This window comes from Lonchura striata, chromosome 22 (assembly GCF_046129695.1).
Source record: "Lonchura striata isolate bLonStr1 chromosome 22, bLonStr1.mat, whole genome shotgun sequence".
NCBI lineage: Eukaryota > Metazoa > Chordata > Aves > Passeriformes > Estrildidae > Lonchura > Lonchura striata.
This window is the reverse complement of record NC_134624.1, coordinates 7,728,876-7,742,071: the sequence shown is the minus strand read 5'-3', so window position 1 is coordinate 7,742,071 and position 13,196 is coordinate 7,728,876. Positions and strand designations below refer to the sequence as shown.

Below are 13,196 nucleotides of genomic sequence, written 5' to 3'. Positions count from 1 at the left end.
TCCGGTGGGCGTGTCCCGGCGGCGGCCCCGCCCCCCGCGCGCCGGCGCGGCGGCGCCCGCAAGGCCCGGCCCGTCCGACGTGGCAGCGCCTGCACCGAGCGCGGCCCGGCCCCGCCACCGCCCCGCCCGCCCGAGCCAGCCCGGGCCCCGCCATGGGCCACAGCGACATTATGAACACCGCCGAGGACTTCGCCGACCAGGTGCGTGCCCGCCCGCCTTCCCCCCCTCCCGCCCCTGCCCGGCGGGCTTTGTGCGCCGGGGCCACGCTGAGGGGCCCGGCTGAGGCAGGCCGGGATGGCGCTGCCGCCTCGGGGCCGCGGGTTTGTGGGATTACAGAGCCGTGCAGTGGTTTGGGCTGGAAGGGGGCCTAAAGATCGTCTCGTTCAAGCCGTGCCGTGGGCACCTTCCACGAGCCCAGGGTGCTCCAGGCTGCGTCCAGCCTGGCTTTGGGCACTGCCAGGGATCCAGGAGCAGCCGCTGCTTCTTCCATGGGCAGTCTGTGCCACGGCCCCATAGAGAATTCCTTCCCAGTACCCAGCCTAAGTTAACTCTCTTTTGATTTTTAGCCATTCTACTTTACCTTCCCACTTCCTGCTGGTGGAAGTAGTCTGTTTCCATCTTTCCTGTAAGTTGTCTCCGAGGGCAGCCCGAGCCCGGCTCCCACCGCCTCAGGCCCAGCGGCCGCCCCTGCCCTGGGGTGAGCGCCCGAGGCTCCCCCGCAGCCAGTTCTCCTTGGGGACAGGGCTTCTCTCGGCAGGGATTCAGTGGAAGGACAGCAGGAGCCGTCCCGGCTGGTGGAGAAGGCACAGAGGGTGTGCGGAGCCGGTGTGAGCTGGCAGGGATGGGAGATTGACCAGGTTATCCAAGCTGGCAGGGTTAGATGGGATATTAGGGAGAAATTCCTCCCTGTGAGGGTGGGCAGGCCCTGGCACAGGGTGCCCAGAGAAGCTGTGGCAGCCCCTGGGTCCCTGGAAATGTTCAAGGCCAGGCTGGACAGGGCTTGGAGCAAACTGGGCTAGTGGATGGTGTCCCTGCCCATGGCAGGGGTTTGGAGCAAGATGAGCTTTAGGCTCTTTCCAACCCAAACCGTTCTGTGATTTCATGGAACCCTGATCCATGTCTGGAAGGCCAAACTGAAAAAGGTTGGTCAGCACCGTGGTTCTGTGCTCAGGACTGGGGCAAAAGGAAAGCAAACAAGCTGATGTTGTCTTGTAAACCTTCTTACATTTATTTCAGTGGAGGCCCGAGTGATTTCTCTGTTAAATAGAAGTTTGTGATCTCTTACAATGTCTGACAACAGGAATATTTTGAGTGTAAGTAGCTGTTCTGCTGGGGATGGTGTTGCAAAGATCTTCACAGTCATGGTGATTCATCTAATCGACAATAAGAGGCTGCAAGTAATCATATTCAGCAAATTGGCTGGAAAATCTGATTCTGCCTGGTTCTACAACCACTGTGATTTAGTGTGAGTTGTGTGCTGCACAATAACACGTCACAGCTCTGAGGGGGCTGTGCTGCCTCTGTCTCTTTCACTGATTTCACTGGGAAAACCTGTTCTGCACTTCCTCCCCACCTCCAGATGGAAGAAGGAAAACTTGATTTAGAGACAGAGCTTCTTGTAGTGTGTGGAATACTCAGTTGAAGGGATATCTGGATTATCTTGGTCATTCTCTGTTTACCTTGTCCTCTTGCTCCTTTTAGAAGAGAAAGTAAACCATCACTGCAGTGTTCACATTACTTGCCAAAATTTGCTATGCTTGTCCTGACCTTTTTATAACACCTCTCTATTTATTCCTGTGGGGTTATTTCTAGATGTTCTTAACACCCCTTTTTTCACTCTGCTGAAAGCTCTTTTGTCCAGCTTAAATGTAGTTTGCCTCCTCCTGAAGTGAGTTTTAAATGGCACAAATTTACTTGTGCTTGGCCACATCCTGTTTAAAGATGAGTCCTGTGTTTAAGCTGCAGAATTTAGAGTTTTGCTCCTCTTACCATCAGATTGAAAAAGAATTTTTATGGTGTTCTGAGTAATAATTCCTGTGATAATTCTGACTGGTAGCTCAATCAGAACCTTTCAGTGCTGTCTGTGCTGCTAAAGCTCAGTGTCACACCAATGTGGGAGTGACTTGCTAAACACTAACCTTTGGTATATATTGTGCAGTTAACACTTGGCATTACAGGAGCTGTTAGTTCATCTTGGATGAAAAAAAATACTTGGAATGTTTGGGCTGAAATTGTGTTGAAACTCCCCTGGTGGAGGCTGGACAATGGCTGATCTGGGAGCTGAATGCATTCTCAGTGATGTTCTTGCTTTTTCCACTCTCTCTATTAGTGCTCAACACATAATGAGTCTTAATTTCTGTAGCATAGAACCCCTGTGGGAGAATGTTAGAGCTAATTCCATGGCTTATCAGGAAATCCTGAATGTCTCTTACAAAAGCAAGAATAATCTGTTCCTTAAATTCAAGCAGTAAAGCTTAGTTTTTCTCAGATACTGTAATTTCCCTTTGAATTAACAAATTATGCCCTAGATGCCAAGATACTCAGCAGTAGTAGTGGCTCTTAATCCAGAGGTGAACTAGTGCACTGTCTTACAGGCAGCTAAGCTTGCCAGACAGCCTGTTGTCAGTGAAAGGGCTTGCCCTACTTCTCCCAAGGCTACATTCCCCTTTTCTCTCTCACCAGCACTTTTGTCATTGAACTGGAGAGCTGAACTGGCAGGAGAAAAAATTGAGGATTTTTTTTTTTTCACTTGGTTCCGTTATCTCCATGTTTAGGTCGAGTGAGGTGCAATCCTAGGGTGAGATTGCTGGTAATAGGCTGCTCTGAACTGTAAGAATTGCAGTGGAGGAGACACCAACACCAGCCCAGTGTTACTAACTCAGTAATTTACATACTCAGAAATTAAGCCAATTTTTAGTGATTTTTGTTAAAACATTACTTGGCACCTCCTTCAGTGCAGCCACCAATAGCTGTAACTGAGGCCTGCACAGAGTGTTTAGGATTGTCTCTCCTTTGTAATCCCTTCCTAAGAGGGAGCAGATCTCAGGCAACATTCCTAATGTCTGTAATAATCTTTAGGAATAAATCCTTAGGAATGTGGGTGCTTGGTATTTCTGCTGTTCAAAAAAAGATTCATGAACAAAAATGCGAGGAGACTATTGAGTCATTGCACAGCAGTGAGAGGGCTGCAGGGAGAGCCAGACTGGGGGAGTTTAATTTGTTTTTCAAGATAAATGCTGATGTATCTTGTCCAGGTAATTCTTATACAAAAGCACAGAACCATTTGGGTTGGAAGGGACCTTAAAGCCCATTTTGTTCCACCCCTGCCATGAGTAGGGACTTTCCATTATCCCAGGTTGCTCCAAGCCCTGTCCAACCTGGCCTTGGGCACTTCCAGGGATGGAACAGCCACAACTTCTCTGGCAACCTGTGCTGGGGCCCCCCCACACTCACAGGAAGGAATTTGTCCCTAATTTCTAACTTACATTTCAGTTTCAACCCATTATTTCTTGTCCTCGATATCCTATTTTCCAAAAAATGGAAGGGAGAAGAAAACATTTCATTGTTAGTCTGAACTTAGTCAGATTAAAAAAACTAAATTTGAAAATATTCTCTAGAACTTTATCATGGCAGAGCACTGATTGTTTATCATTATAAGCCAAGTAGCTTGTTCTGGTTAGGCTGAGGAAATTCCCATGAAGAATTATAGTAAAATGCAATAAATTACTAAAAGTACCATTTTAAAGGTTTCATTAATAAATAGCCTTTTGGAAAAGGGAATTGGTATAAAGCACACTTCGTAAGGGAAAAGCATTGAGAAATCTTCCTGCAATTAAAAACCTAATTAATATTGCTGGCAATGCTCTAGTGGGTCAGAGCCCTCTTCCTGCCTTTGGAAATAAATGGGAAAGCCTATTCCCAGTTTTTTTATAGTATTTTGTATGCACTGGGCTAATGAATGTGATGGGTTTTGCTGTGCCTGATTTTGGGGTGGATCTCTTTGAGTGAATGTATCCAAGCCAGTGAAAGAAAGTGATTTTTTTTTTCTTTTTGGATTGAGCATCCTTTTCCAGGAATGTCCCAGGCTGCTGGAGGAATTTGTTCTCTAAAACAATCCCTTAAAAGTGTTCAGGATATTTGGGATATGCCTTATCAGAAGCTCTAGACTAATAATGCTGTGCAGCTCAGGAGGGTTTCCATATAGATGAGCAGTGTGCTGTTCCTCACCATAATCAGAACTTCCCTGATTCAGGAATACACAGGAAAAGGTTTTGTGCCTGGACAGAACATATCTGCAAAAATTCCCAACTCATGTCCATTTATTGGACTTACAATACCTGTAATTGTACCATGGTATATGCACTTTTATCAAAATAGGGTGGACTTTCAGCAAATGTGATGAAATGATCCAAATGAATCACTTTATTGCCTCTCTTTTGGTCAGGCATTTATAGGTTTGAAAATTTCAGTCCTCCTTTAGAAAAATGGGGGATTGAGCAGAACTTTGATTAAGGGATCCCTGGATCTTCTTGTACATCTTTGGTTGTTAAACTTAAAGGAGCATTTAATTCTATCTTTGCCTTTCTAATCCCATTAGAGGGGGAAGTGGCAACACAAAGCCCTTTTGGTGTATGTCAGTGACTTGGCTACCAACACAGAACCAGCTGTTCTTCTTTAAAATAGTTTTATTTAGAATTTTCTTGTCTTTTCTCATAATGCTTCACCTCTTCCAAGGAGACAGGACATGTGTAGAGCAGTTGATGCAAAGCCCAGAGCAGAAAAAGCCGTGCAGTTATTTGATGTTGTGAGTTTAATGCTGCCAGCTCCATCAGTGGGTTTGGATTTGGATGTGCTGTGCTCAGTGCAGGGTGTGTTTCAGGTCCCATTTCTTAGCTGCAGATATCAGACTGCAATATTCCCATGTGTGCCACTTTATCTGTGTGAATCTTAAAGGAAGTGGGCTCAGGGTGCAGCTTTTGAGCACACAGTGCTGGTGCTGTACAGGGCCAAACCCAGGGTGATTGGTGCTATTCATTGAGTCCCACTGCTGGAGCTCTCATGTTTCTTGTCATTTATTCCATCTTTAGTTAAATTACTCCAGTGATTTACACCCAGATCCTCTAATTGTGAGATCACTTGATGCCTGTTACATTCTCTTCCTGTAGTCGTGGTGTAGGTGTTCTCTTCCTTTCTCTCTGGATCTCCTGGTTCCTTTGGCTTGGCTTTTTGTTCCCACAGGCTGTTTCTGAAGCTTATTTGAGTTTGCTGTGTACAGAGGTTTCAATTTGAGTGCAGCTCCAGGAGCTGTGTGTGCTGTGAGGTTGCTTAGCACTGGATCTGCCATGGGCTGCAGCCTCTCTGACTTGTCTGGAGCCGATTGGATGTGTGCACTAGTGTTTAATGGCCAGTGTTAAATTCCCTCTGTGTGCCAAGAGAACAGGTAAATGTTAAATGTCTTCTTGGATCCTTCACCTGTGCTGTTCGTGCTCCAGGGAAGGGGAAAATGAGGTCAGCTCCCACTTCTAAACAGCAAAGATGAGGCTTGGAGGAAGATGTTCTCTACTATTTGCTGCTTTTTTCAGCCTTTCCACAGCTCTGTCTTTATCCTTTCTTTACAGATTCCCAGCACTTGTCACCTTTCATTTCTTTCTAGACCAGAGGTGTTTGTTCTGTGTCTTACAAATGACTTCTGCTTTGTAAGAACTTTATTCTTAGTATTCCTCAGCAAGTTTCCTCAGCCTCACAGTGAAACCCAGGAGGGAGGAAAGCTGTAAACCAAGATGTGTGTCTCGTTCAGTGAGTGACAAAGATCAGAAATTCTCTTCTGACTCATTCATCCAACTGTTGACATGGCTTTAAAAAGCCTGAAGTGGCAGCCTTCAGGAGGCAGAGTACAGCTGCACTTAAAATGCACTTGATTAAGGTGAATTTTGACCCTTAGACTCTGGATACAGGACGACAGTGCAGTTTGTTCCAATATTAACTATTTAATTGACTATTAAGGATGTTTGCTGATTTTTTTTCTTGTGATAATCTGTAGTTGCACAGTGAGCTAGGCTTGTCATTTGCATAGGCTTTAGTATTGACTGATTGCTGCTGGCAGGAATAAACTGTCAGAAGTGGCTTTTGTCTCCTTCCTCCTGGAAGTCTCAATTAAGTAATAACCAATGCTGCTTAGAAAATAGGATGACAATTAAATACTTGTCCTAACCCACTCCACAGCCCTATAGAACACAACCTTGTAGACTCTAGCAATTTTATATTTGTTGATTTTATTGTTGTAATTGTAGAGCAAGCTGGTCTAGGAGCCTGCAAGATGAAGTTGGCCCAGATATGTCTTCCATTCCCAAACACTAAAGCTCAGCACCTGTTGCATGATTATATCATTTCCTTTTAACCACTGCATTGAAGTGTGGCTATAAACCTCTGTTTCCTTTCTGCAGAAGATGCTCCTTTGAATGGAAGTAAAACCTGCCTAGAGAGGACAGAGGGTGCAGTTCCATGCAGTGGTTACATGGAATTGAGATCTGCTGCTGCTCGAGTACATGTGCTTTGTTTGCACTGAGCTGTTGGAGGGAACAAGCTTGGCAAACAATTTAGTAATGTTTTTTTAATTTGTACAGAACTTGTCTTCTGTCAGCCTGGCTCCCTGAATCCGGGTTGTTCCAGGGTGCTGAGTGCCTGAGCACATGGGTGGGAGCAGGATTGCCCTTTCAGCTCTGGGCTATCTGATAGCTGAGCTGTAACATGAAACCCTCAGATAGAGAAACTAAAACCAAGGTCAGCCTTCATTAACGAGAGCTCCATCAAAGCACAGTTCTTGTTACACAAAAATGTGCTGCTGGATTCTGCTTTTTTCCAACTCTAGTCCAGTGGAGGATGACAACAGGTTTCCCATGCTGCTCCCAGTGGGTGAAGAAGGATTTCCTTAAATCCAAGTCCCACTTTCTCTCTGGATGTTGGTGACCCTGAGTGCATGAGAACTGCTGACCTCAGTCTGCAGAGAGCAGGGCTGTGTTATCCCTGTAGTGTCCCTTTCCCTGCCTCCCCTGCTAATGCCCTGTGTGTCCCTGCAGTTCCTGAGGGTGACCAAGCAGTACCTGCCCCACGTGGCCCGGCTGTGCCTGATCAGCACCTTCCTGGAGGATGGCATCCGCATGTGGTTCCAGTGGAGTGAACAGAGGGACTACATCGATGGCACGTGGAACTGTGGCTACTTCCTGGCCTCTATCTTTGTGTTCCTAAACCTCTTCGGGCAGCTGAGTAAGTGGCTCTGGGGTTGTTCAAGTGCAGGCAGAGCACTCCAGCGTGGCTGCAGCCCTGTTAATCCTGGCAGCGTGGGATGCCTCACTGATTTCCTGATAGCTCCTGACAGCTCGGAACTGATAGTACTACATGGGCTGAATGAAAAGAACTCTGAATTGATCTGCTTCAGCCTTTCCTGGAAGCAGCTGTAGAGAGTTTCTTGTGACACACTACCTCTGAGTCAGAGACACCAAGAATTCATCAGGACAGTCTGGTTTCAGTTCTGTACATGCATCCATAACTACAAACTACACCCAGAGTTCTCTAAATTAAATACTCCTTTTCTCTTAAATGGGGCAATGTTGAGACTTTCTCGGCCTCTTTTTTTTATGGGCATTCATCTCCAAGGCAAATTCTTACCCAGGAGAGGGTGCATTAAGCCTGAGTGAGGTGCTTGTGTCGGAAATATTTCCAAAGCCCAGGACTCAAAATAATCCCAGGAGTGCACTGCTATGTGTGTGCTGGGTGGGCTCAGGCTCAGGTCAGAAATGGAGACAGGAAAAATCCTGTTCTGTTTATATTATGTCCCTGATTTACTGTTCCTGATTGCCAATTCCTTAGCTTGTGTCTGGATTTAGATTTTTTGCCCTCACTATTTTGTGTAGAGGGTCACCTTAATTTAATGCAGTTGCCAGTACTCGTGTCAAAGTGACAAAGGCTGTCAGTGCTTTCTGATGGAAGACTTTAGAAATGTTCTGGGTTTTATCCTTTCAAGGAAAAGGAATACAGCATGATTGCCCTAACAGCTATCTCACAAAAGAAAAAGGAAAATCCAAGGTAGCATTCCTGCAGGAGATTTTCCAAGTGTAACTGTGTTCAATTTCCCCAACTCAGGTGGCTGTATCCTGGTGCTGAGTAGGAACTTTGTGCAATATGCCTGCTTTGGACTGTTTGGAATTATAGCATTACAGGTAAAAGGCTTAAATCTTCATCCCTTCTAAACTGTACCTTTCAATCTCTCTTAGCCCCACTACTCCCAACATGTTTAAATATAACTTGCAACCCTGGAATTTTTCTCCACCCTGGCTTAGTGCCAGTCCTTGATGGCATTGAACTATTTTGCTGTTTCTGTTCTCCTGATGTGCCCAATAGATGTAATTGCAATTAGTCAGCTTGGAGACATTCATTCAATACTTGACCTTGACCAATTTAGCAGAAGTAACTGGCAATTTAACGTGGATGTCAGTTAATGAGCCAAATGTGGAACTTGCAGTTGCTTTGGCCTTCAGTTGTGTTCCCATCACAAAGGATCCTATCTAGTAGCATTCTTGCCCTACAAAACCAGGGAGTTTTGGGGGCCCTAAAGCACAAATCAAATTCTGGCTTCCTATCCCTGTGTTACACAGACTCACTGGACCACACTGATGTAATTACCTTGTTTCCCTCACTATATTGTATTTATAATCAAATTCTGCTGTGGCTGGCACAGACTTGGGATTGTAACAGAAATTCAGAACTTCAGTGTCATTTATATGGTGTTTTAACTTCTTTTATTCTTTGCCTAGACTATTGCATACAGCATTCTATGGGACCTGAAGTTCTTGATGAGGTAGGCCTGCTTCTGGAAGTTTTTATGGAAACAGAATGAAAACTGACACTTGGTGGCAGAGGAAGTGACATTTCTACATAGTATTTACTAGAAAGATTTTACAAGTGATGCATTTACATTAAAGAAGAAATGACATCTCCTGAAAAAAGCAGGAGAATCTGTGTTAAACTGTAGGCAGCAGGCTCAGGAAGGGAAAGAATAATCCTAACCCACTAGGATCTAAGTGCTTCTCTGCTAACCTGGCTGAGAGCTCAACTTTCTACACTTGATCAGAGTTGCTTTTATTTCCTAAATGGCTGAAATAACAACTCTGCTTCTGCATGACTGAAGCCATTTTCTGAGGAAACTACAGCATGTGGTCGCTGGAGTGGTTTCTAGGGTTTTAAACCTCTTAACACCTTCCCTAAGGAGAAGACAAGATTATAAACCTGAGCTTTCCTGTCAGGCCCTGAGTGATGGCTGGGTGTTGCCTTTGCACCCCTCTGAGGGGAGGCAGCACAAGAGCTCCACTCCGGGCTTACTACAGCCCTGTCAATGTGTAACTTTTCAGCAGTGCTGCTGCTCTGTTTTCTCAAAGCAACCTCTGAACTACTTTGGCATATATGGCTAAACCTGAGGTACAGAATAACTTGAACACAACGAAATTCGTGTTGTAACAGCCCCTGAAGCAACTGTGCCTGAGTGGTGGGTGCTGGACTTCCCTGGCAGGCTGTGTTCCCACAAATCCTGGGTGTGCTCGGTGCTGCTGGGGCTGGGAAGTCTAACACAGAGCCAGTCACTCCTCACTCTCACATAGAGAGAATCCTTACTGAAATTATCAGATAAGACTTTACAGATATAGATCAGTGCAGGCTGTACTAAATTGCTTTTTTTTCTTTTCCTTTTCCCCCATTTGTGTAGGAATCTTGCCCTTGGGGGAGGCTTGCTGCTGCTTCTGGCTGAGTCCCGCTCAGAGGGGAAGAGCATGTTTGCTGGTGTCCCCACCATGAGGGAGAGCTCCCCAAAGCAGTACATGCAGTTGGGGGGACGTGTGCTGCTCGTCCTCATGTTCATGACACTGCTACACTTTGACATGAACTTCTTTTCTGTAAGTATCCCAGCATTAAAGTATGAGTTGAGCAACTAGAACGTAGCACCAGTGCCCAGGTGGGCTGCAGGATCTGCTCAATGCTATTGAAATTTATAAGTAAAATTAATACTTCAGAAAATATTACTAGGTTATCTATGCCATGACAACTAAACTTATCCAAGCTCTGCTCTGATGGTGGTGTATCTATTTAAACACAGTGTAAGTACATGGCCTTTTTCATGGCTTTTTTCCTTGCAGATTCTGCAGAACATTGTGGGCACAGCCTTGATTATCTTGGTGGCAATTGGCTTCAAGACTAAGCTGGCTGCCTTGACTCTGGTCATCTGGCTGTTTGGCATCAACATCTACTTCAATGCCTTCTGGACCGTCCCAGCCTACAAGCCCATGCACGACTTCCTCAAATACGATTTCTTCCAGACCATGTCTGTCATTGGAGGGCTCCTCCTCGTGGTTGCACTGGGTCCTGGTGGAGTCTCCATGGATGAGAAGAAAAAAGAGTGGTAACAGGAATAGCAACACTTCTTGGGACATACTGTACTAAGTCCAGAACTGATTCTCTATGGATTCAACAAAAACTGCCAGCATTTTACACGTACATGCCCCCTTCCTATAAAAGGCACAGATGTTTTGAATTTGATTTACTGTGGCACCAGTAATACGATAGATGAAATCCTATTTCTTCAAGGAATGTTGCCTAGGCTTATTCTAACTTCCTAGATTTGGAACTAACCCAAGGAACCTGCATTTTGCTGATGCTTCAGTGAATTGCAGTAGAACAGTTGCTGTCTGGAATATCAGCAATGTGTTAAAATTTGCAGAAAGGTGAGCAGATACAGCTGGATCATTCAGTGTGGTGTTGGATTGTAGCTATAACTAAAAAAGTGGATCCCCTTTCTTGCCCTTATCAAAACTGTCTTGTGCATAAGGAGTTCCATGGCTGGTTATAGCATTGCTTATCAAGGTGGAAAGCAGCAAAAAAGAAAACCTAGAAAGTCACTGTTATTTTGCTGCTCAGAGGCCTGTAATTCCCTTTTGTTCAGCAGGGAAGGGTATTTCCTGCTCCAGAACAGAAGGCAAAAAGAAAACCCTGGAAGTAGTTGTACCCCTTTCTGGGTGAGAAAAGGGAAGGGTTTTCTAACATGTCCCAGTTCTGCCTTTGAGGGGAACAAGGGGAAATCCTGTATTGTTAATCATGAATCCTGTATTGCTAATCAGATTTAAAGGAACTGGGGGAAATAATCCTGAAGAGACAGAATGTTAGATTCTGTGAAAATTCTGTGCCAAAAGAATTCTTTATTCTGCATTCTTTCCCCAAAAGTTGCCCCTCCTGAATTCCCAAGAAGGGAGCCAAGTTGTGCTGCAGGTTCCATAATAAAAACTCCTTTCTGCTATTAACCAGCTTCCATCCATATATGCCCCAAATTTATATTTGAATTGCAGGTTAATGGTGAAAATGTCTTGAGAATGACAGAAACTCCCCTTTTCTGTGCATTCAGTACTTGCCAGGTGAGAGCAGTCAATCTCCTAATCTGTAGTCTTTGCTTCTTAGATTCACTTCTGTCAGTCTCTTGGCTGTAAGAGTCCGAGCTGACTGAAGAGCTGGGCTGCTGAGGTCTCCAGGACAGCCCCTCCTGTGCCACCTCAGAGCACCCTGAGCTGTGCAGGATGTGGAAATGTGGAAGTGGCCCCTGTTGCCAGCTCTGCAAACGGTTATAGCTGAGGAATGTGAGTGCAAAGCCTGGGCAGTGGAGAAGCAGCCAAGGATGGGCCTTCCCTAGGAGGAACTCGGGAGGGTGAGGAGAGGAAGGCCCCGTTTGGCTTCTCAGTGCCACGACCTCTGTGCCATGACCTTGCTTAGTGCTGCTCAGGGAGGCCTTTTGTCCTCTCTTAGTCAAATAGGTGTGAACCTGATATACTAGGTTGTGGAGGAATTCTAGACAGCATGAGCCCTACCAGCTTCCTACCATTAAACTGATTCCTTGCTCTGCTGCCTCCCCTGAGGAAGATGCTCAGATCTTTGTTCAAGGAGGAATTCAGCTGAACATCTCCAGTGGGAGCTCCTGATAAGGACACTCACCTGGACAGTTCAGTTAAACAGTTGCTTTTTAGGAGAGAAAACTGGGCTGAAAGAACTTATGAAAAATAGAAGAGCACTGTTAAGTTAAACCAGTGATTTCATCATCTTAAGGGAATCATAGCCTCTGTAAGGGCAAGATGTGCTGCTGCTGGAGGAAGCCAGTTGCTATGCCAGAATAGTTAGGGTTGGAAAGGAGCTCTGGAGATCATGTAATCCAATCCCCATGTCCAGACTGATGGGAGGGGAATTCAGCATTAAGGTCAGGTCACTGATGGCTTTCTTTTCAAGCAAGTTTTGCAAGAAAAGTCTTGACTTCACGTGTTCCATGTGCGTGTCTCTTCCTAGCTAAACAAACTGGTCCTTTCAGTCACAGATCTGCAGCACAGGAGGCTTTAACTGTTTCACTGCAGGTCTTACAACGGTTCTAGACTGATCAAGGCAGCCACTCTCAGATACCTGAACTGCTGTTGATGTTCATAGTATTTATAAATGACAGAAACTGCTCCTGCAAGCAGCCCCTTGTCTTTCTCAACTTCCTTGTGTCCTGTGTAACTAAGGAGCTGGATGACAGACTAGTCTGAAATATTGACCAGTTTCCTCTGCGAAAATCAAGTCCCTTTTCCAACAAAAGACCCTAGAAAAGGAACTTACTGTCCCCTGCAGCAGGAATACTTCAGTATTCCAGGGGCACAGTTAGGTGGAGGGCATTACCCATTACTTCTAGGCAGCACAACGTGCAGACTTATTAACTGTGAGTCCTGATGCAGAAGATTCTGGTTTCCTACATACACTGCTGTACTTGTGCATCTCCCAGAAATTCAGTGACCTCTCCCCATGGCTGAGAAGCTCTCACAAGCAGGATGTCAGCTACCAATTGGCTCTGCAAAGTGTTCTGGAATTCATTCTGAATATATTTTTGCTTTCTATGTGGAAAAAAAAAAATATAAATTCTCATTTTATGCTGTATTTTGTACCTTAGTTGTGTTTGAAAATGTTTTGATTTTTGAAAACAATCAAAATAAAACAATGGCATCTTTGTATCCACTTGGCGTGTGTGGGTGGTGATACTCCACCACTGAGCTGCTGTGCTTTCCTGCCTAACAAAAACCAACTTTCTGGAAAAAACTGAGCTATCTGGACTTGACTGCAGCAGACATCCTTCCCTCAGTGTGATG

The 13,196-nt window shown here is 45.3% G+C and overlaps 1 protein-coding gene across 1 annotated transcript; it reads left to right on the top strand.

The window, feature by feature from the left end:
• Positions 1 to 83: 83 nt before the first annotated feature.
• SURF4 (surfeit 4) lies at positions 84 to 13,065 on the top strand. Its single transcript, XM_021543555.2, has 6 exons — positions 84 to 200; positions 7,077 to 7,263; positions 8,140 to 8,216; positions 8,811 to 8,854; positions 9,755 to 9,941; positions 10,182 to 13,065. Exons 1-6 carry the CDS (start codon positions 153 to 155, stop codon positions 10,446 to 10,448), a joined length of 810 nt encoding a protein of 269 aa, XP_021399230.1. The 5' UTR covers positions 84 to 152; the 3' UTR covers positions 10,449 to 13,065.
• Positions 13,066 to 13,196: the final 131 nt, after the last annotated feature.

Coding starts and splice junctions, on each gene's coding strand:
- SURF4 (XM_021543555.2), top strand. CDS start 153: ATGGGCCACAGCGACATTATGAACACCGCCGAGGACTTCGCCGACCAG. Junction 7,264..8,139: donor AAACCTCTTCGGGCAGCTGA/GTAAGTGGCTCT, acceptor TCCCCAACTCAG/GTGGCTGTATCCTGGTGCTG. Junction 8,855..9,754: donor GACCTGAAGTTCTTGATGAG/GTAGGCCTGCTT, acceptor CCATTTGTGTAG/GAATCTTGCCCTTGGGGGAG.